Consider the following 20716-nt stretch of genomic DNA (forward strand, 5'->3'; position numbering starts at 1 on the left):
CTAATATTTATGGCTGTCTTAAGTTCTTAATGTTAAACCAAGCTAATCGTTTGGCAGAAAACCACAAGGAGTTCTTAATGAGAAGCGTTTATAAACCTGCTGTTGTCAAAAATAAATAAATAATAATAATTATGGGAAGATGGTTGGTGCATGTTGCGTTATCAAGCACACGTTATAAGCGATCCAATCTCACAGTGGACGATCTTAGCCGCTCCAAGATACTGAATAAAAAAGAGACGTGTAAAAGACGTGCTTCGAAAATGCATCTTTAAAACGATTTAAAGATGTGCTATCACACTAAACCATGCCACGATTTCCGTTTTATTTCGGTTAAATGTGCAGCCCTGTATCAGACAAAATTAAAATACATACATAGAAACAATGATTAAAATGTAAAATTAAATAGGATATTATATTAGCAGTTTTCATCCACCTATTTTTATGCAAATTTTAGGAAATTGTATTAAAAAAAGCACAGAATTGAACCGATGCAAATCAAATTGAAATCAATTGAGGCGGATACATTTTTTCAAACATGCGCATAAACTATGATGGAAATAGGACTGCACGATTAAACGTAATTAACATGAATATTTGTTATGCGCAGCTTGTCAGTGACATACGGCTCTGTGATCCGTAGTAAATGGTGCTCCATTTGAAAGCACTGCGAGTTTGAGTCGCTTATAACGTGCATTTGAAAAAGCAACACACGCCAAACATCTTTCCAAACATGAGAAGCATTTATGAACCTCTTGTCCAACAAAAGACAACATTTAATAAATCAAAGCGTTTATTCAGCTACAGTGATAGTATGATGCTCATTGGGATTTCCTGGAATGATGTGCATTGTCTACTTCTGCAGGGCATATTTGCCGTGTCTGCACGAGAGCGCCCTCTGGCTTTCAGATGGAGCAGCATTTACTACTGATCACAGACAGAGCCGTGCTGCAATGACAAGCTGCGCATGAAATAATCGCAGCCTTTGCCAAATCGTGTGCGGTTTCAGTTTGATTAATCGTGCAGCCCTAAATGGAAACATTAAACATATAAATCCTGCAATGCGCAAAAAAAACACAAAAAAACTTGTGTAACTTTGCCTCAACAGATCATGTGAGACTGCATAGTTGGACCAACCAATGATATTTTGCATTAATTTCCCAAGAAGTGACGATTTTGTTCTCTTGAACACATGTTCAACAAATGTTTTATGCGATACTCCAATTTTGCGGATAAGTTAAATTCGCAATTTTGGATGAAAACAAAACAAATTACATCAAAAATTCTTGCAATTTTATCACTAAAAATGGTTTCCATCGACACCATACTGTTTATATAAGCACCTCTATGGGCGAAACGGAGCCGGTCTTTCATTTACACCGACAGAAGCAGGGCCGCTCCTGCCAGAACCCACTTTGCAGGTGGTTGGTGTGTTTTGAGAGGGAAGCTCCAGATGTAGGTGGGGCCGCGGAGTTTGGTGCGGTACACTGGGCACTCGTAGGTGTTCTTCACATCCTGCTGGTCGGCGGGGACCGCACGTACGTACAGCACTGGCATGGCCGGAGTCAACTCCTTCAGGACAGCCTCTGATAACAGACCTGAGGAGCTATCCCAGCGAGCACCTGTGGGACGCATCAAGAATCCATCTTTCATCCACACCAACATGAAATTCACTTCAGAATAGAGCTTATACTCACCCTCTATGTAGAGTCCATGGATGTACGCTCCCTCTCGAGGAGGATGCCCATAATCATCCTTGGATTTTTTGGTGACGTCCACGGACAGACTCATCCTATCTAAAGGCCACTTGTTTTTTCGAGCTATACTCTGCAGAATTGCTGCAAAACAGAACATTTTCAGCACAATGACAGCAAGAGCCCTTTTGTACGTGTGTGTTTGTGTGCATTTGTCTGACCTGTGAGAAATGATTGAGGGCTAAAGAGTCCTGAGATCCAAACCACAGCAGGAAACACAAAGTCTTGAGTCCACGTGTCCAACTCCCGACATTGAGCTAGAATGTCACTAAACCTGCAGAATAGGATTTTGCAGACCTCATCACTCAAGCCTACTGTACTGTATGTGACATGGTTTAGAGTTTTAGATTTTTTTTCTATACATGAAGGTAACTGTACCACAGAGCCAGTGTTTTGGTTGAAGGGTATGCCAGCCTGCTCCAGCTCTCTGGAACGCTATCGTAGAACAGAGCCGCTTGGAGCAGCTCCATGTCTGAAGAAAGACTCAATTCACCCTGTAACATCATGTTAGAGAACAAGGAATCAGTTAACACTCATTGTATTAAAAAAAAAAAAAGTGCATATATAAGTAAGCAGAGGTAGATTTTAGCATCAGTGCTCTACTTTTTACATGCAAAAAAATAAAGATATATACTTTTAAATAAATAATTCACAGCAACTTAAATCTGCAATTATTAAATAATATATCATGCTTTATGGACTTTAAGGAATGTAAATTCTTTTATTTAAAAAATAATTTGTAATATGTATGAATTATAATTTATGTGTGTCTATATATATATATATATATATAAAATATTTATAACTTATAATACATTTTGTAAAATGTATAATGTTTTTTTTTTTGTTAGCATTTCTGGTTTAGTGGTCCTTAGTGATGAGTCTGTGGGGGGTATAAAAGACAAAACAGTGGGAAAATTGCATGACATTACATCATGTTCACAGGCATAGGGGATGAAGTGATAGCAATGTTACTTTCTTTGTGGGTTTTTTTTTAATGAAAATTTAAATTTTTACAATCAATTTTACCATTTACTCGCCCTCAAGTCAATACTTAAAGGGATAGTTCACCCAAAAATAAATTGTCATGTATTCACCCTCAAGTCATTCCAAACCTGTATGAATTTCTTTCTTCTGCTAAACACAAATGAAGATATTTTGAAGAAAGAAATTCATGCAGGTTTGGAACAAAGGGATTTGTTCTCCCACAAATTAAAATTCTGTCATCATTTACTCACCCTCAAGTTAATTATATTAATTATTACATACATTAACTCTTCATAGAGGATACATGGAAGCAAAATCAATGATATCTAATTATTATTCATGAGCTATGCTTTTACCATAGTAAGATTCATGAATTTTTTCACATTATTTGGTTGGGTATAAAAACGTTTCCACATCAAATACACATAAAAATGCAGATGTTCCAGAACCAAAACATGCGGCGTAGTATTCAAATACAACTGCTTCTGAATAATCAGGAATCAACTGCACTGACCTTCAGTCCCAGGTCCAGCTCTTTCAAGGATCTGTGTATCTCTGCCAGCAGCAGATTCATCCGCTCACACTCCTGCAGGCACACCAGGATGTAGGGGCTCCTCTCAACGGTCTTAGACATGAGCTCTGCTAGATTATACTCCTCAGGTAACTTCTCCAGCATGTCATCCAGAACACTCTTCACCTGAACCAGGAAGAAAAAAAAACTATGCATCCATAGTGACTAATATACACTCTAAATACAAGCAGGCTGATCCCGTATAGGAGAACCTTTTAAAGAGATTTTGAATTAGTAGAAAGTGGTAGAATACTAAGGTACTATAAAGAACTAAGAAACCAATAAGCATCAGTCTGCTATCAGTGGCTGAACTCTCCGTTACTGGCTCTAAAATGACGTTTTGGAATTGGCAATGGAGGCTTGGGATTAGATGCGCAAGAAATTAGTCCCACAAACAGGAGCGTTTTCAAGGACAAAAACCTGACAAACATCTTAAAATACATCATCTGAACAATGTTTTGGGGTGTGGTAAATGTAGTATAAGCGGAATAATTGACTCCGGGCCGTTGAATATATAATACATAATATTTCTGTTTTTACTGCATTTATCAAATAAGTGCAGCCTTGATAAGCATAAGAGACTTCTTTCAAAAACATTAAACCAATCTTAGATCACAAACCTTTGAACAGCTGTGCACACACATCCTCATAATAGTTAGCAAATAGCTTTACCTTCTCCTCTATGCACTGTGATGCTCCCTCTCCTGTTGATGAGTCTCTAGGCTGCAGTTCCAGTAAAGTTTTGAAGAGGGCATCAGACGTGACTGTCATAAACTCAATCTCAGCGTTAGGGTGCATGCTGTAGAGACCAGGGCTCTCCGAGGGCAATCTCTCGTCTATGTAGCTGTGATACCCAGTGTAGTCCAGATCAGGAGGCGCTGGAAAGCCAGGACACAAGAACAGCTCCCCTTCAAACTGGTGAGAGAGGATAAGTCACGGGAGTTACTGGAAGATGTTTCATTTCTAATGTGATTTTGAGATTCCTATTTGAGGTGGTGAAGTCTATCATCTGGTAGCCAAAAGACTTGATAGATCATGTTTTCTAGCCAGGTCCAGGTGACATTTAGGTCACAAATATGATAACAGGTTTTTTTTTCTGCACAATATTTTGTCCTGATCAGCATTGTAGCATTGGACCACTCTAACCTGTGTTAGTGCTCACTAACAGATGAAGGTGTGTGTGGTAATCGATAGCAGGGCTGGTGCTGGGCACTGGGAGAGTAATGCAGCTGTGCGGAAAGGCTAAAGGAAAAACTCTGTGATTGATGGCTGCTCATCCTGGGGTCTAATGAGACTCGGTGAGGAAACATTGGGCTGCATGCCTGACCACTGCTGGAAAACAGCCTTAATCACCTCACACAGACACGCTTAAGATCTTAGCTGTAAACACATGAGGTCCAAACATACTGTGCACTCTGAACACGCAAACAAACATGTGTCTTCAGGATGTGGGAACCAAATGACATTTAACCCTGTAAAGCCTAACATGTGAAATAAACCTCCATTTTATTCAGAGGCCCAAACTGAGCAGAAATATGCCATTTGTATTGTGGCATTTAAGCTGCCGGAATTATCGTAAATACAAGTTTTCTAGTTAAAAAACGGACATGAATGTTTGGGTATCACCTAAAGAGGAGCGAGCTTTCTTTATTAGATTTAGACAACAGCTAGAGTGCCTTGTCTTATCATTAAAGTAGTGTATATTTACATATATGAATAATCATTTGAAGCATATTGTATGTTTTATACATAGCGAAAATAGCCTGTATTTGACCGAAATATCTAGAATCTTCAGCAAGCTGATTATCTAGAGAGCTTGGTGAATGTTTATATGTTTGTCAATGACACTAAATGATATTTTCCCCAAAAATAAGCAAGAATAAACCTGGTGTCCTCCATGATTCATGATTTCTGACAACAAAGCACTTGAATGCAACAAGCTCGTATTCATGACTTCAGAAGTGGGAAGTAGGAAATTTACGATAGCACATGAAGGCAGCATTAATGCAAGGCAATACAACGATGATTGAGAGATTTACAAATGAACGTTCCTCAAAAACATGTTGTATCATATTTTAACCTGATTCTAAAAAACGATGTATGGATTATCAAGCAAAGTCCAGTAAGTGTTCATCTTGAAATATTACTAGGAATAATAAATCAGTAAAGATTCACCACATCCTGAAGTTTGACATTTTTACAATTATACTAAAAGGCATTTTACTTTCTAAAAAAATGTATAAACTATAAATCAGTAAAGATTCCCCACATCCTGAAGTTTGACATTTTTACAATTATACTAAAAAAATATATAAACGATCAATCAGACAACATGTGGAAGTTTGTGTACAACAGGTTTTTCAGCAAAGTTTTAATCAGGGATCAGGTTGATAATTTTGAGGCCTTAGAAATGTGCGTATCTAATATGATACAGTAAGGTCTATAGTGTTAATGCATTCATCTTCTCTTTTGTTATGTATGCATTAATACTGGATCAAAAGGAAAATTGTGTGATGTAATGTAGATCCTCACCACTAGAGAGCCCCATACAGCTACAGTATTTACATGTACAAACCTGATTTATGTTCAATGGTAGTTGCGCGAGGTCAACAAACAAGCATTGATAATCTCAATTTGACAATTTTGTCTGTAGAACATGAAAGAAGCACTTAGATCATCTAGGTTTACACAGCCTTATCTATTTAGAATTATACAGTACATCCCCTATAAAAATCTGCAGAAAACTTTATGTAAGCTGGATTTCACCACTGAGGAAACAATTTGAACTATGACTATAAGTCATATTGTGAGATGCAATGTAGAAGTTGCGACTAAAAGTTGTCATGAAATCAAATTTCACCCAATCTATTGTATAATAATAGTAATAATTATTAAAATTTATATAGCACTTTTCTCAGCAATCAAAGTGCTTTACATTGAAGATTGGTGGTTGCCCCTTCTATATCAAAATGCCATAACTGGATCTTCCGGTGAAACGACAGACTTCTCTCTAAATGACGTATGCAGGACTTCTCCAATCATTGAGCTCCGCACCTGCATGCTCGCGTTCATCTGCCTCCACTTATGAGTGCAATGCCCACATCTCAAAATCCAATCAAAAGCCAACGCATAGAAGTTCGCCCCACCCACAGACATTTTTTTCTTTTTCGGCAATTTGCTTTACTCAGATGTTTGCTATAATATCAGACAATTACGACCATTCCTTGCTATTGCAATCATGTATTGCTGCTGCAATGCATTTACACTTAAGCAAATTCTTCTCTCGAATTCTCTCTCTGTTACTCTCCAGTGTCTCGCCTACAGTACATCTCCATGCCAGCTACTTATATCCTTTACTGAGCAATTCTAGAGCTTTGTGGCACCTCATATTACTGTTCCAATTTGGAACTGCTTTTGTTGTATTATCAGTCAATAACTGCTTTTGATGTACACTCATTTAGCAGATGCTTTTATATAGTTCTCAATCTTTTCGACTTGAAGGCCCACCACTGTCTAACAATATTCAAAGGCCTTCTATATATTAATAGAACTATAACTTTAACATACACAGGGTTTCTGCAGGTTATATGAAGGTAAATGTAAGACTTTTTTAAGACCAAGTAAATCAAATTAAGGTATAAAAGGGAACTCAATAAATTGTTCTCTAAAGTGTTGCTAATACAACACATTGTGTTTCTCCCTAGGCATTTACATTTAGAGTTTGAAAATACTTCTAACAGATATCCAGTACCTTTTAATTCATAAAAAAAGAAGCTTCAAACCACTAGACAATGGAAATAACTTTTACTGTACATTCTGATAACACTGCAAAAAATCTGTTCTTTCTGTTCTTCCAGTGCAAATGTCTAAAGATTCTTAAATCAAGATGCATTTACTAGTGATACAGAATCAGTCTTGAATTGTGAAATTGATCAAAATGAAGTGAGTTTATGAATAAAACGAGAACAAATATCTGCCAATGAGCTCAGAAAAATCAACTTAATTCAAAGGAAAGTTTTCACAAATCACTGACAGATATTTAATATGTTTTAAGCATAAACTCACTTTATTTTGTTAATTTTTTTCAAGATTTCATTTTACATTTGCATTTAAAATAAATGCTAGCCTGGATACCAGCCCGAACCCCGCCCACAACATTTTTTGGTCGGGAAGTTCGGTCTGGACTCGATCCATTGAGGAGTAATTATCATAGACATAATAAATACATAGACGCCCTATTGGCCACTTTGGAACGTTGCTGCGATACGTCAACGCGTCCGCCATTTTGCGGAGGGCAAGACTGCACTGTAATCAAATGCAAGTAAACGGTGAGCTGCAGTTTTTCTGGATAAAAAAATAAAATAAAATGACATTTATCAACCGATTTCAGTGGTTTGTACGTGGTGTACAAAAAGTTCCATCTCTAGTTATTTAAATTCTCGATAGTCAGACTTATAAAACATTTTTTTTAATAAGGAATTGTCAAAGCTCAGGCTTGTCATGTAGGCTATCTGGCTTTTTATTCTTGGATAAGAATTGTGAAGATATAATTAAATTTTTACATTAAATTAAATAAAGTTTTCTTATTGAGGAAAAAGCATTTTCTGTGATTGACCCGATTTTAGTAATAACAAAGATAACTGATGGATCCTTTATGGTAATACATATGATATGGTACAACTACAGTGCAATGTAACTATAAGATAAAGTGAGAAGTAATAGTATAATAGTTTAGTCAATAAAATAAACAAACAGTATACAGCAAATAAAATATTAATGAATAGTATAATTATATAATATCATAAGTACATAATATAATAATACAAATATTGATAATAGCATATAGTTTATGTATAATACTATAATAATAGCAATGGAATAAGAAATATCAATAACAGTATATAGACAATAAAAAATAATAAGTTAAATAGTAACTATGAATAGTACAATCATTTAACAGCATAGCTGTAATAGATTGATAATTGCAAGTGGTATAATATTACAACAATAATAAGAACAGCAAATACAATGTAATATCAATTGCAGAATAATATAGACAATATGAAAAAATATGAAACATTATAATATTGATCATTAAACTGACATTTAACAAAAAGATTTGTGTCATTTTATTTTATATAGGCCTACATACAGTGAAGAGAATGTATATGAAATAATTGATATATTTTAAAATATTCCTACATAGGCTATATAAAATAAAATGTCACAACCCTGTCTCTTTTTGTGAGACCAAAGATCGCCCGTTACACAAGACAAATTATATCTCATGTTTAACCACTAGACTAGAGACATCAGAACCAGGGGCAAACGTGAGAAGCACTAGCCGAGGTAAGGCTGTTCCAGGCGGGGTAGACGAGCACTGAGCGCCCGGTGAACTCCTGGCAACTCCGAAAACGTCAGATCAAATTTTTAAATAGGCGCTATCTTTATAAATAAACCACAAATTTGAGCTTTAAATAACTACATTGTCGACTGAAAAACTATTAAAACTACATTTTGTGAAAATCGTGACACAATAACAGTAGTATTTTTACATTTCGTGGCTTTTCTCCTCTGAACGTTACTATTACTAATTATATCATGACCAAATACAACCAGAAACAAATGTTCAGTCTTGCTTGTGAAAGCTAATTCCTCGAGACCTGTTTTCAATTGTGAGGCGATTTGTACAGCCCCAAGCAGCACACGAAACAGGCATTTTTCTCAATTCTCATTATGAGGAGTATGAGAAAGTTGCCCTCCGCAATATGGCGGCGCCGTTGACGTACGCTCCAGCGGCCAATCTATGCATTTATTATGTCTATGGCAATTATGATCGGTTCAGAATTAGTCGGGCCAATCAAATTGCCAGGGCGGGCTTTATACGATGATGGACAGATGATCTGCAGTTACGTAATCATCACGCTATCAAAGAGTGCTTGGGTTGAACTGGTTTCCCTCTAAGATGACTGCAGCTGGAGAATTGAGATGTATAGATTCCGCTATTGCGTCTGTTGTAAAATAAATCAACAGCACATTCATTTTAAAAGATGAACAGAGAACTGCAATCAAGGCATTTGTCGATCGGAAAGATGTGTTTGCCGTCCTTCCTACGGGATTCGTCAAAAGTTTATTTTATCAGCTGGCTCCGATGGTCGCTAAGAAGATGGGACGCAATGAAAACCCTGTGGTCGTTGTGGTTTCTCCTTTGGTCGCACTCATGGAGGACCAAGGAAAAGAAGCAACACTCATTATTTTACAACTTCTTCCAGCGTGAGTGTAGTTGAGTTCTGTTGACAACTTTACGTAGCTCATAAAAAAAAACACTCACTGCGTTGCTCTGATTGGTTGTAGGTCTATCCAATTGAGTGCAGAGGTTTTTTTTTCCTGGTTCGGTTAAGACACGCCTCATAATCAAAGCCCTGTGGAGCAGTATCAGACTCACATTCTGACTAGAATACGAGTATGACGAAGTCAGGCTAAGTAAATGCATCTTGATTTAAAGTACATCTGTATTGACAACAGGACAAAAATCCTGAGGAAGAACATCATTTTATGCAATGCATGCAACATTTAATGCCATGACTATGAATTTAAGAGTTTCTGCTCTAATTTAACTTTTTTAAAGCCCTAATTTGTGTACGGGTGAATTAAGACACTTTAAACCCTCAGAAACCCTGTGAATATATTACTGAACTTCATTATTTACAGAAAATGGGATTGTCGATTTAGGTAAATTAATTAACCACAACTCATTTTGTGATTCCATAAGTTCTTAGTATGTTCTTCAATAAAAACAAAAATGTTATTGAGGGGGAATAAATATATATTGATTGTATGTCTGTCTAGCATTTTAATTAAGTTAGATTGTTTGGTCCCACTTTCTATTGTGTCTTTAATTATTATGTACTACTATTTAAATTAATAATTTGATACAATGCACTTTTTGTGTACATACATACATTGTACTTCTATTTAAAAAAAAAAAAATATATATATATATATGCATATAATTACATCCTGCTGCCCTTTTAGATGCTCATCATTTAGTTTTTTGTCCCAAATGCGCAAGCAATTTCAAATTCTACCTAATAAACATTTGTTATCAACTGTATGGCTTTGAAATGTACATTAATTCTGTCTTGAAACACAATCAGGTGATTTAATAGTGTGATGTGTTGCAGTAGCCTATATTGCAGTGCTTTGAATGTCTTTACCATCTTGGGATTGATGAACTCCTGGAGGTACGTACAGCAGAGCTTCCTGTCCCACTCATCAGTGATGTGACCTCCGTACATGATCTCTCCGAACAGATAACACAGATCCTCCCACGGTACCTGAGCCACACATATGAGCACACCAAAATGTCAAATCTCCAGCTCAAACTGATCCCTCAGCGTCCTGCGTTTAATACCCACAGCACTATTTTTAGCCAGGTTTGCAAGATCTATCATAGAAAAAAACAGGGTTAAAACTGCTACAAGGGCTCTCTGCTAAATGGTGGAACATGGATGCATGGTTTTGCTCATGATGACTGATGTTGCATGATGGGAACATCCTATAGTGATGATTTTCATTTGAAATGACTCTATACCAGACAAAAAGACAATCCACTTAATGTATAATTCAAGCAAAGATCAAGCTCTTGCTGTGCTTGGCTTAAGTCTGGCCTGAGAAAAGAGCGTAAGATGTGTAATTGTAAAGGAGAGAAGAACAAGTGAGCGTGTGTCTTATAACCGATGACAGACGCTGAAGGTTCACCATCATTTGTACCTGTATTGTTTTGCAAATTGCTTCTTTCATCAGCTCTAATTGCAGTGATCACTTATGAAGCGTTGTAAGGTGTCACGCACAACGCGTGTAATTACATTTAGCACGACGCTTCATTTGCCGCCTAATGAATCCTCAGTGTACGCACATACAGGTCACTGTTTTGTTAACATAATGAAGGACATTCGTTTTTGTTTTTTGGAGGGGAGGGGTGAAATCTAGAGTCGCCATAATTGGTTGTAACCAGAGTAATGCTGGAAAGGAAAAACATGATTTACTGTATACAGTGAGATGTGATTGTTCGCTTTGTGTGATTAAATAATACAGCACTGTGGGAAAAGAGATGGCAGTGAGTGACAAAGAGATTTAATTTACATTCCATAAAGCTCAGAGTTTATCACTTAAACTTTACACAGAATGCTCCAGGTTCAAAGTAAGTAGAATTTGAGATTAAAAGGTTTATTATTTGAGCTTTAGTTGTCTAACCCCTGGTTCCACAGACAAGGCTTAAGCCTACTGCATGTTTGAGCTGTTTTAACTGAAAGCAACTTGCACTGACATTTCTTAAAATATGTCAGTGCCATTGTTTTGTCTCAAGATGTACACCAGTAATGTTTTTTTTTTTTCAAAGGCATGTTTATAAAAGCTACTTAAATGTCCCAATTGAACTAAGGCCTAATCCTGGCTTAATGTAAACCATCTGTGAAACCAGGCCTAAATGTAACTGTTAGTGGAGACTGTAAAGCCGGTAAGATCTTTTAAACCTCGTAATGCATTAAACAAACCATATATCCCCTGTTGCATTCCTGGGTCCATTTTTTTTTCAGCTAAAGCCATATTGTATCTGATCAGAAACTTCTCATTGAGTCATTGTGCAAAAATGTTTAAGTTTTGAATGTTACCATGCTTTTGCAATGCTATTATCTCATCCTGACTTTATAACACGCAATTGAGACTTTATAATTCTGACTTTATAACCCGCAATTATGAGAAATAAAGTCAGAATTGTGAGATGTAAACTCGAAAAAAGTATCTAATGCTCACCAAGGCTGCATTTATTTGATTAAAAAAATCAGTAAAACAATTTTTTTTAAATATTTGTTTATTTTCGATTTCAATGCATTTCAAAAATGTCATTTATTCCTGTAATGTAAAGCTGAATTTTCAGCATCATTACTCTAGTCTTCAGTGTCACACGATCGTTCAAAAATCATTCTAATATGCTCATTTGCTGCTCAAGAAACACTTCTTACAATTATCAATTTTGTGGAAACTGCAATACATTTTCAGGATTCTATGAAAAATGAAAAGGTCAGTTATTTGAAATAATTTTTGTAACAATGAAATCTTTGGTCAAATTTATCAAATAAATGTCTTTATTGTAACTTTTGATCAATTTAATTCATCCTTGCTAAATAAAAGATATTATGATGTAATCATTGTATTTTCCATCAGGGTAATGAATACTGTTATCTTACTTTAGTATTGGCCTCCAGGTAGTTGTACAGGATACTGGCAGAAATGGTCAGATCTCCATTGTTGAATGGGTATCTTTGGTTCCAACCCAGAGGCCCAAACTTCCTCCTCTCACTCACACAGGCGTGGAAGTAACACAGCGAGAACACGAGTCCTTTAAACTCCTGCTCACAAGAACACATTTCCAGAGTATCCTGTAGGACAGAAATGAGGAGATGAGGAACAAATGTACAAGTCAAAAGTTTGGACACCTCATTCTTTAGTCACCTCATTCTAAATTATTACTGGTTTCCACCTTCTTTAGAATAATAGTCAAGTCGAAGCAAAACATCGGATTAGTTCACATGTGAATTTATTGATTTTGTCTGTGTGGGAAGTGTGTAAAGACCTGGGTGAAGTTGTCCAGAGCTGCATGTAGGCTGGAGTTCATGCCAGTGGGCGGTTCAGTCGTGAGTTTGAGGCCATTCTCCAGGATGGTGCGAGGGATCAGGTGCTCATGAGGGCTGGGGACCGGTTCTCCACTCATAAACACTCTGTAGTTTGAGTGAGCATTGCTGCCTGTGTTCTCCAGCAGCTCCTCCAGACGACCCAACCACCACGGCAGCAGGTGAACATTCTAAAGTACAAAACCATGTAATGCCATTACAAAGGGCTGTACACAACAAGGAGGGTAACAATAAAGATATAGTTGTAAATATCGTTCGAAATGTAAAAGAATAGCAGAGTCCAAGCTACAAATATAACGATATGTTATTGGCACAGAGATACAATATCGTTGCAATCACTTTCACAACGAACAACATTTAAGACGGCAGATGATATAAATCCAGCACGTACTTATAAGAAACAGAACGATATTGTGGGTTGGTGTGGACACTCTTTATGCCATTGTTTTCAATATGTAAAAGAGGCATTTTTGTAAACACTCTCCATTATAAATGATTTATGCACTGTTTATGGAATACTTGATTCTGATTAAACTTGGCATCAAGTGGTAAAATATTTCTAAATAATGACCGCTGTCATTTTTTTACATGTCGTTACTTGTATTGCGTAGGGCGATATATATATATGTTCTATATAGCATATCTCAACTGCTTTATTGCTTGCATTGTTGCAAAATGTAAACTATATTATCCCCCAGCTCTGATCTGCTACATGTGACTATAAGGAATAAAGATACTAAGAAATTGTAAACATTAACAACTGATTTGAAACAGTGTATATTGTGAAAAGTGCCATTTAAATTAATTTGACTTGACATGTATTCAATTTGTAGTTTTATAGTCTTCACTATGTTAGTATGCATGTATCATGTGTTTTACCTGCAGTATGACCCAGTGTCCTCTTTTAGATGCGGCCTCCAGCGCTCTCTCAGCCACAATCTCTTGTCCTTGACCCAAGGACACATTATGGAGGTTCCCCTTGTCTGTGGTAAAACCAAGCTTCAGCCCTAGTAAATGGATATGATGGCGTTAATACTCTGATTACATTACAAGTTAGGCTAAGTGTCTTGTGTAAATGGTTTTCCTGTGTACCAAGTGTTTCTACATCCTTGACAGGGTTGACTCCAGGAGAAAGGATGAAGAACACCGGTGTAGAGGGACTGCACTCCTCAAAACATTTTTCAAACTCTGTTCGACCAACATCCATATACTTGGAGCCCAAACTGTCCTCAATAAAACTTCTATTATGGTGGAAAATACAGAAGGACAAAATTTAAAGACCAAACCATCTGTGTTTCAAACCTGGCCATCTCCAGCTGATTTTAAAGTGAAATTTTAGACTGATATTGGTTGTTTTCTGAAGCACACTCATTACCGGAGAGCGTAGGTCATCCTGTCAGGCCGAAAGGCTCTGAGAATGATGAGTCTCTGGAGGGGGCTCTTATTCTTCCAGTCCTGAGGGAGACGTTCTCTTTCTGGACACTCTGACTCCACCAGCTTCCTCCAACGTTTGGCAGAACCTTCCACATCCCTGTCCAGACCCCTGAATGCATCTAGCATGGACAAGCTCTGCAATGAAATGAGATTTAGTCATTTTCAGAAATCTTCAGAAAATCAGCAATTAACAAATGTTCAAAAGTATTTTAAAACATTGCAATATTGCCTGTATTTATAGCATATATCCTGCATTTATTTTCTATAAATATTCACACTATGTCTTATAATAAGAACCCTTGTACACTGGTAAAGGTATAGTTCACAAAACAAATGGAAATTACCATTTTCTTAGCCTCATCTTTAATAACACTAAATATTTCCTCATAAAGTATAAATGTACCTGCCTTTAAATTTAAGGAAAGGTCTCACACATATATATCTTCATATTAAATATTTTGAAAACCCCTGGGCTAGGTGGGTTAACTTATTTAGAGGTTAAAAAGGTGCTTCCGGCTGATACTTTTCCAAAAAGCAATGCTAAATGACATCGGAAAACATGAAAGAGAGTGATTTCCTGACACAGGCAGTCCTTACCCTAATGGCACCCCAGGCCTGTGGAGACAGGAAGCTGACGGGACTCCTCTGACAAACTTCTACAGGAGATCGCAACAGAAGTTCCAGGTCCGGAGCCTCAATGGAGCCCCTCGTCAGAAGAATCTGAATAAAACACCAGAGGCGCAAAGTAAAGATGACATTAGACCTCAGGTCTGTTGAATACAGATGTCTCCATCCATCAGAGAAGGACAAGCAGGTCCCGGAACAGCTTTACTCTGTTTGATGTGGACGTGAGAAGGACAGGCGGTGGAGACAGACAGCAGCAGGGAAAACAGGTGCTGTCCTGATAGGTATTTGCATTCTGCCACTGTGGCCCACCCTCCTGTCAGAGCTGACCAGTTGAGGGAGAGGGGTGTCTGAGCTGTGAGAGTTAATCAATAGGAACGGACCCGACTTCACTGACAGGGCCTAATGGAACTTAATGTAAGGGCAGAAATGTGGAGTGATTGATGTGAATGACAAAGTGCAGGAGGAGGAAGGGAGGAGGTGGTGGTGGGTGGATGGGAGGTGTTTCTATTCTGAAGTCAGGTCCTATCCCACTCACCTGGAGGGCAGTGTGGGTGAGGAAGGTGAGTTGGTCCCTCTGGAAGAGCCCCTGGCAGGTGTACTGAAGGGCCGATTGGGTGATGGCCTCGGTCAGAGATGAAACACGCACCGACACGTCTTTATCACATGGAGCTCTCGCAATGGCTTTGAGGAAAACTTTGTTAAAGGCCTTAAAAGTAAAAGAGGATTCAAAATAACATTACTTGAAAACTCGATCTTCAAACTGAAGGAGCAGGATGAAAAAATTCACATATTATCAATCCACAATCTGACTTGTGATGCAGTCTGGGGTCACAAATCACACCATTTTCATTCATTTGGGGTGAGAAAAATAATCTTGTTTTCCCTTTGATTGAAGCTTATTTTTCTGTCCCCGTTTATCTTGTTTTAAGCTTTAACTCACTTAATTTTGATAATTTGTTTCAGAAAACAAGGCTTGATATCTTAAGTTATTTTTCTTTTCAAGTAAATGCATCTTGATTTAAGAATGTCTAGACATTTGTACTGGAAAACTTGACATAAATACTGAGAAAAATAATCTTTTTTTTTGCAGTGTATCGTTCAAATATTTGGGGTCCCTAAGACTTTTTTCAGCTAGGAAGGATGCATTAAATTAATCAAAATTGACAGTAAAGACTTTTACATTGTTACAAAACAATTCATTTGCAAATAAATGTTGTTATTTTAATCTTTTTTTTAAAGAAAAAACAAACAGGATTTTTACAAAATATTAGGCAGGACAACTGTTTTCAACATTAATAATAATAATAAATGTTGAATCTTGAGCACCAAATCATCATGTTAGAATGATTTCTGAAGGATCATGTGACACTGAAGACTGGAGTAATTCAGCTTTGCCATCACAACAATAAATTATATTTTAAATATATTCAACAGTTGTTTCAAGTTGTAATAATATTTAACAATGTTACAGTTCTTACTGTATTTTTGTTCAAATAAATGCATTCTTGGTGGCGAGTATAAGAAAGTTATTTCACAAACATTAAAAACTTTACGACCCTAAACTTTCGAACGGTAGTGTAGGTGCTGTACAGGAAAAACTCTGGGCAACAACTGTTCATGTTCACTTTTTCTAGTGTAGTGTGTTACCTTGAGGGAGTATTGGTACATGGGGTTAACGTTGTGGAGTTCTTTAATAGTGAAGTAGAGTAGGGCGGCTCTCTCAGCCGCTGGCCGGTAGAGATCTCGTGCCTCATTGGTCTTTATCTCGTTCTCTCGAGCTGCAATAGCCTTTGTAAACACCATACCATTGTTGGAATATTCAATTCTCAAATTAATGTATACAATGATTAACCCATTTATGAAATCATTCTATCGGAATGGGCACTAGTTTCTTTCCATATTTCAGTGTTGTAATTACACTTGTCAGTTCATTATACAACCATTTCAATTTTAAACGCATTGGACCTGAGCAAACAACAACAAATTGAGGTAAATGGACAGCGAGTATCATACCTTGTTATGGATGTGTCTGGCTGTGTTCTTAGTATATTCTAGCTGTTCCACTAAGGCTGTATCTCGCAGGAAGTTTCCCTCTGCCGTGGACAGTTTGCTCAGGAGCTCATCCTCTAATCTCTTCAGCTCAATCTGACACAAGTTCTGCTGAATGCTCAACTCCAACTGAAGTAATCAAAAATGGACAATGTTAGTACTTGGTAGACAGTCGTTTTGTTAAAATTACATTTTAGAGTTTACATTTAGTATAAAAGAAGAAAAATATATAAAACAACTTAATTAAATAATTAAAACATTCACAATTATTTAAGTTAAGATAAAGTTTGGAAATCTCAGATTTACGAAGCCCTCAAGGGCACATAGTGATGGAAAAAAATTGAAGAATTATATTTATTAAATAATTATATTTCAAAACTTTTGCTTACTGAATCGTCCACTAAACATGAATCGTGAATCGTTAAACTGAATCGTGTTTGGAATTTTCTTCCTTGCATATATTTCACCTATTCCACAAGCACTTAACCACCCCACACCGTTAAACCAATGCACTGACTTAAACGCATACACACACACGTGTTAGGTTTTATGGAGACATTCCATATAAAAATATTTTTATACTGTACAATCTGTATATTCTATTCCATAGAAAACTCTCTGCATTTTACAAAAAAACATCCCTTAATATGATTGATAAGCTGTTTTCCTCATGGGGACAAAAAATATCCCCACGAAGACAAGGATTTCAGATATTGCCATCTTTGTGGGGCAATATAACGTAGGGTATACCACACACACACACAGACACACTCACACTTGACGTTCGTCTGCATTTTCTAAGCTTCTCTAGCTTGTTTCCTAATCTAGATGTCTTAACATGGCATTACGAATATTGTTGGCTCTTTGATGCATTGCTTCATGTCGTTCAAAACCCGCAAGACTTTTGTTCTTATGGGTTTGATGAACAGATTGAATTTAGGCTTTTATTCACATATAAACATTGATCAGCGAACAAACAGAAGCTCAACTGAACCTGCTTGACACACAAGAACAAAACCTCATTGGTTCTTGCTGAAGCTCAAAAGTGCTGTGTAACACGAGAATGAACCTCATTGGTTCTCGCACGTCAAGCGAACATCCTTGAGCTTCCGTTCACCACAATTGATGTGAGTTGATGAATGTTTATATGTGAATAAAAGCCTATATAAAGCAATAGAGTCTCTTCAGGAAATTTGGAATAAACCACTCAATTTATATGGATTAGTTTTACAATCTCTTTATGAACTTTTTGATACGTTAAAGTTGTAGTTGCATAGCTGTCTATGAAGGGACAGAAATCGCTCATATTTCATTAAAAGATCTTCAGACGAAAGTCTTGCGGGTTTGGAACGACATCAGGGTGAGTAATTAATGACAGAATTCCATTTTTGGGTGAATTAACCCTTTAACCACTACAAAAAACATTAACACTAATCTGCCTTGTAAATCCTGTTATTGCCTTTGGGCAAAGTAAATGTAGTTTATTTAGCGCTTTATATATTGTGAAGTCATTATAAGTGACTTCTGTGACTGACCTTCATCTTCTCCAGTTCAGGTCTTTCATGCGTGACCACCTGCCCCAAGAGCTGTTCCTCCAGGCCAGTGCGGGTCACTGTGAAGTTTATAAGAGTGGTCTGGGCCTGCAGCTCCGGGGGGAAGTGAGGGTTGGCTTCCTTAGTGTGTAGAAGGAGACGGAACCCGTTGTTATACTCGCACTCCTTATCACCCAGTCTGATGTACCTGTGGAAACACCACATTGTGTTATGCATCCAGGACACGCCTACACTAAATCATACTAAAAAGAAAAAAGCTCGACATCTACGCAAGAGTCAGTAAGCGCTTTCCACCCACACTAGACACCAGTTTCACCAACTGCCTAATTGAAGCAAACAGAAAAGAATGACAAATGCTCCCAATAGCCACCACAGGCAAAGGCGTTAAATAAAACTGGAAGATGATATTCCCAGCAGCCAATATTTATCCCAATCTGCATTTCAATTAAATCAGGCCTGGCTGGCCAAACGTGGCGGCTTTTAATTTTTCCCTAATTACCCTGTGCCTGTCAGCCAGCGGCAACAACTCTCATGCCAAAGGTTCCGCCAAGGCCCGGGTCCGCTCTGGCTTTATATCTTCAAAAGATGGAATTAATGTACTATTGATAGAACCATTACTTCACCAAATTAAAGTCCCAGCTGATGGATTGGCTCATGCTCCTCCGTCAGACATGAAAGGAATAATTAGTATTCATTACTTCACACTCTGCAACATTCCAATTATTAATGAACTTCAGCCGAGAAGCTGCACCAGATCCATCATGGCTGCCGTGCCCGGGCCGGATTAATCACGGGAATGGACTGGTGTGTGGGTCAGGCGCTGGAATAAACTTGTAATCAAATTAAACATCGGGCCACAGTTATGGGTCAAAAGAGTGGGACTGTAGGTGTCCCCATAGTACAATGCTACAAGGACAAAAGACTAGAAAGACGTGATAAATAAGGGGTGAGAAATTAATAACTCAGCACACTGAAAAACAGATGAGGTGTTGCATCTATTTACACATCCTAGAAATACCTGAAAATCAACTGTTTTAAATTGCTCTGTTGAAGGATATAAATGTGAATGAAGTTAGCAGTATCGTCTATTGTTCATTTACACGTCATAGTAACCCAAATACGTAGAGATTTATTTAAAAAAAATGTAAAATTGAGTAATCAATGATGTACAGTGTAAGTCTTTTAGACTATGATCTCTCCTTTGACAGACAGGTTTAGCTCAACTTTGCTCAGTTCCAGTTTTGGCAGTTACTGTGTTTTACTTTTGAAGTGCAAAACAAAACAAAACAAAACAAAACACTCAGTAATTAAATTACATGTGTATTTAGTTTGTTCAGATTCAGAGAAAACTGAGTACGCAAATTGATACTAAATTAATAAAAATTAATACAAATAAAAAAATTGTAAACTATTTTTGTCATAGTTACTGTTTTGCCTTTGTAGTGAAAAAAACCTAGTTAGAACCCCATGTTTAGTTGTCTTCACTGTTAAATATTTTTGATTATAATATAATATAATATTATATATAATATAATGTTGTTCTCCCAGAGAGTTAAAACACAACACTCTAGCAACTGATCCGTATTCAACACACATAAAGAAAAAGAGCAAACAAATGCACATTTATCAGCTTCTGTGAGTGCAGAATCAATACCACTGCCTCCACCTCTATTCAAATCACACAACCCCAATTCATCTTCCATTCTAGTTTTCATACTGCACAGAACAAAATGGGGGCTCTTCAGAGCTCAATATAAAATCCCTAAATATCTAGGCCAAAAAGTATTTTTTGAAGTAATTTCTACTGCAATACACTCGATGAGAGAATTACTGGTATAATATAAGAAAACAATGACAGAGTTAAACTTGCCTTCCTTTCTTTAAGGTTTGTCTTCCTAGCAGTGGCTCCAGGAGAGGGTCCATTCTCTCCTTGATGTTTTCAATAAGGACCACCTCACCACAGGCCAAAGCCTGCTCAATAACATCCAGATACCTATATAATAACATTAACAGTGAAGTCCAGGACATGACAAATCAGCCTCAAGACTAGTT

At 37.1% G+C, this 20716-nt stretch overlaps 1 protein-coding gene across 1 annotated transcript in view; it reads right to left on the reverse strand.

Moving 5' to 3' along the window:
- Positions 1-510: 510 nt before the first annotated feature.
- LOC130070137 (dynein axonemal heavy chain 11) overlaps positions 511-20716 on the reverse strand; it is an 82732-nt gene continuing 62526 nt past the window's right edge. The window contains exons 65-82 of the mRNA XM_056234426.1: positions 20535-20657; positions 18647-18851; positions 17076-17240; positions 16710-16850; positions 15598-15768; positions 15033-15155; positions 14377-14570; positions 14094-14242; positions 13881-14008; positions 12944-13171; positions 12558-12749; positions 10527-10646; positions 3982-4224; positions 3253-3435; positions 2130-2245; positions 1913-2025; positions 1695-1835; positions 511-1619 (exon numbers count right to left, since the gene is read on the reverse strand). Of these exons, the coding sequence (XP_056090401.1) occupies positions 1372-1619; positions 1695-1835; positions 1913-2025; positions 2130-2245; positions 3253-3435; positions 3982-4224; positions 10527-10646; positions 12558-12749; positions 12944-13171; positions 13881-14008; positions 14094-14242; positions 14377-14570; positions 15033-15155; positions 15598-15768; positions 16710-16850; positions 17076-17240; positions 18647-18851; positions 20535-20657 (2983 nt within the window). The 3' untranslated portion in view covers positions 511-1371. The remainder of the gene's footprint in view (positions 1620-1694; positions 1836-1912; positions 2026-2129; positions 2246-3252; positions 3436-3981; positions 4225-10526; positions 10647-12557; positions 12750-12943; positions 13172-13880; positions 14009-14093; positions 14243-14376; positions 14571-15032; positions 15156-15597; positions 15769-16709; positions 16851-17075; positions 17241-18646; positions 18852-20534; positions 20658-20716) is intronic.

Source organism: Rhinichthys klamathensis, unplaced genomic scaffold, assembly GCF_029890125.1.
Source record: "Rhinichthys klamathensis goyatoka isolate OS25496 unplaced genomic scaffold, OSU_Roscu_1.1 h1tg000395l_1, whole genome shotgun sequence".
NCBI classification, from domain to species: Eukaryota; Metazoa; Chordata; class Actinopteri; order Cypriniformes; family Leuciscidae; genus Rhinichthys; species Rhinichthys klamathensis.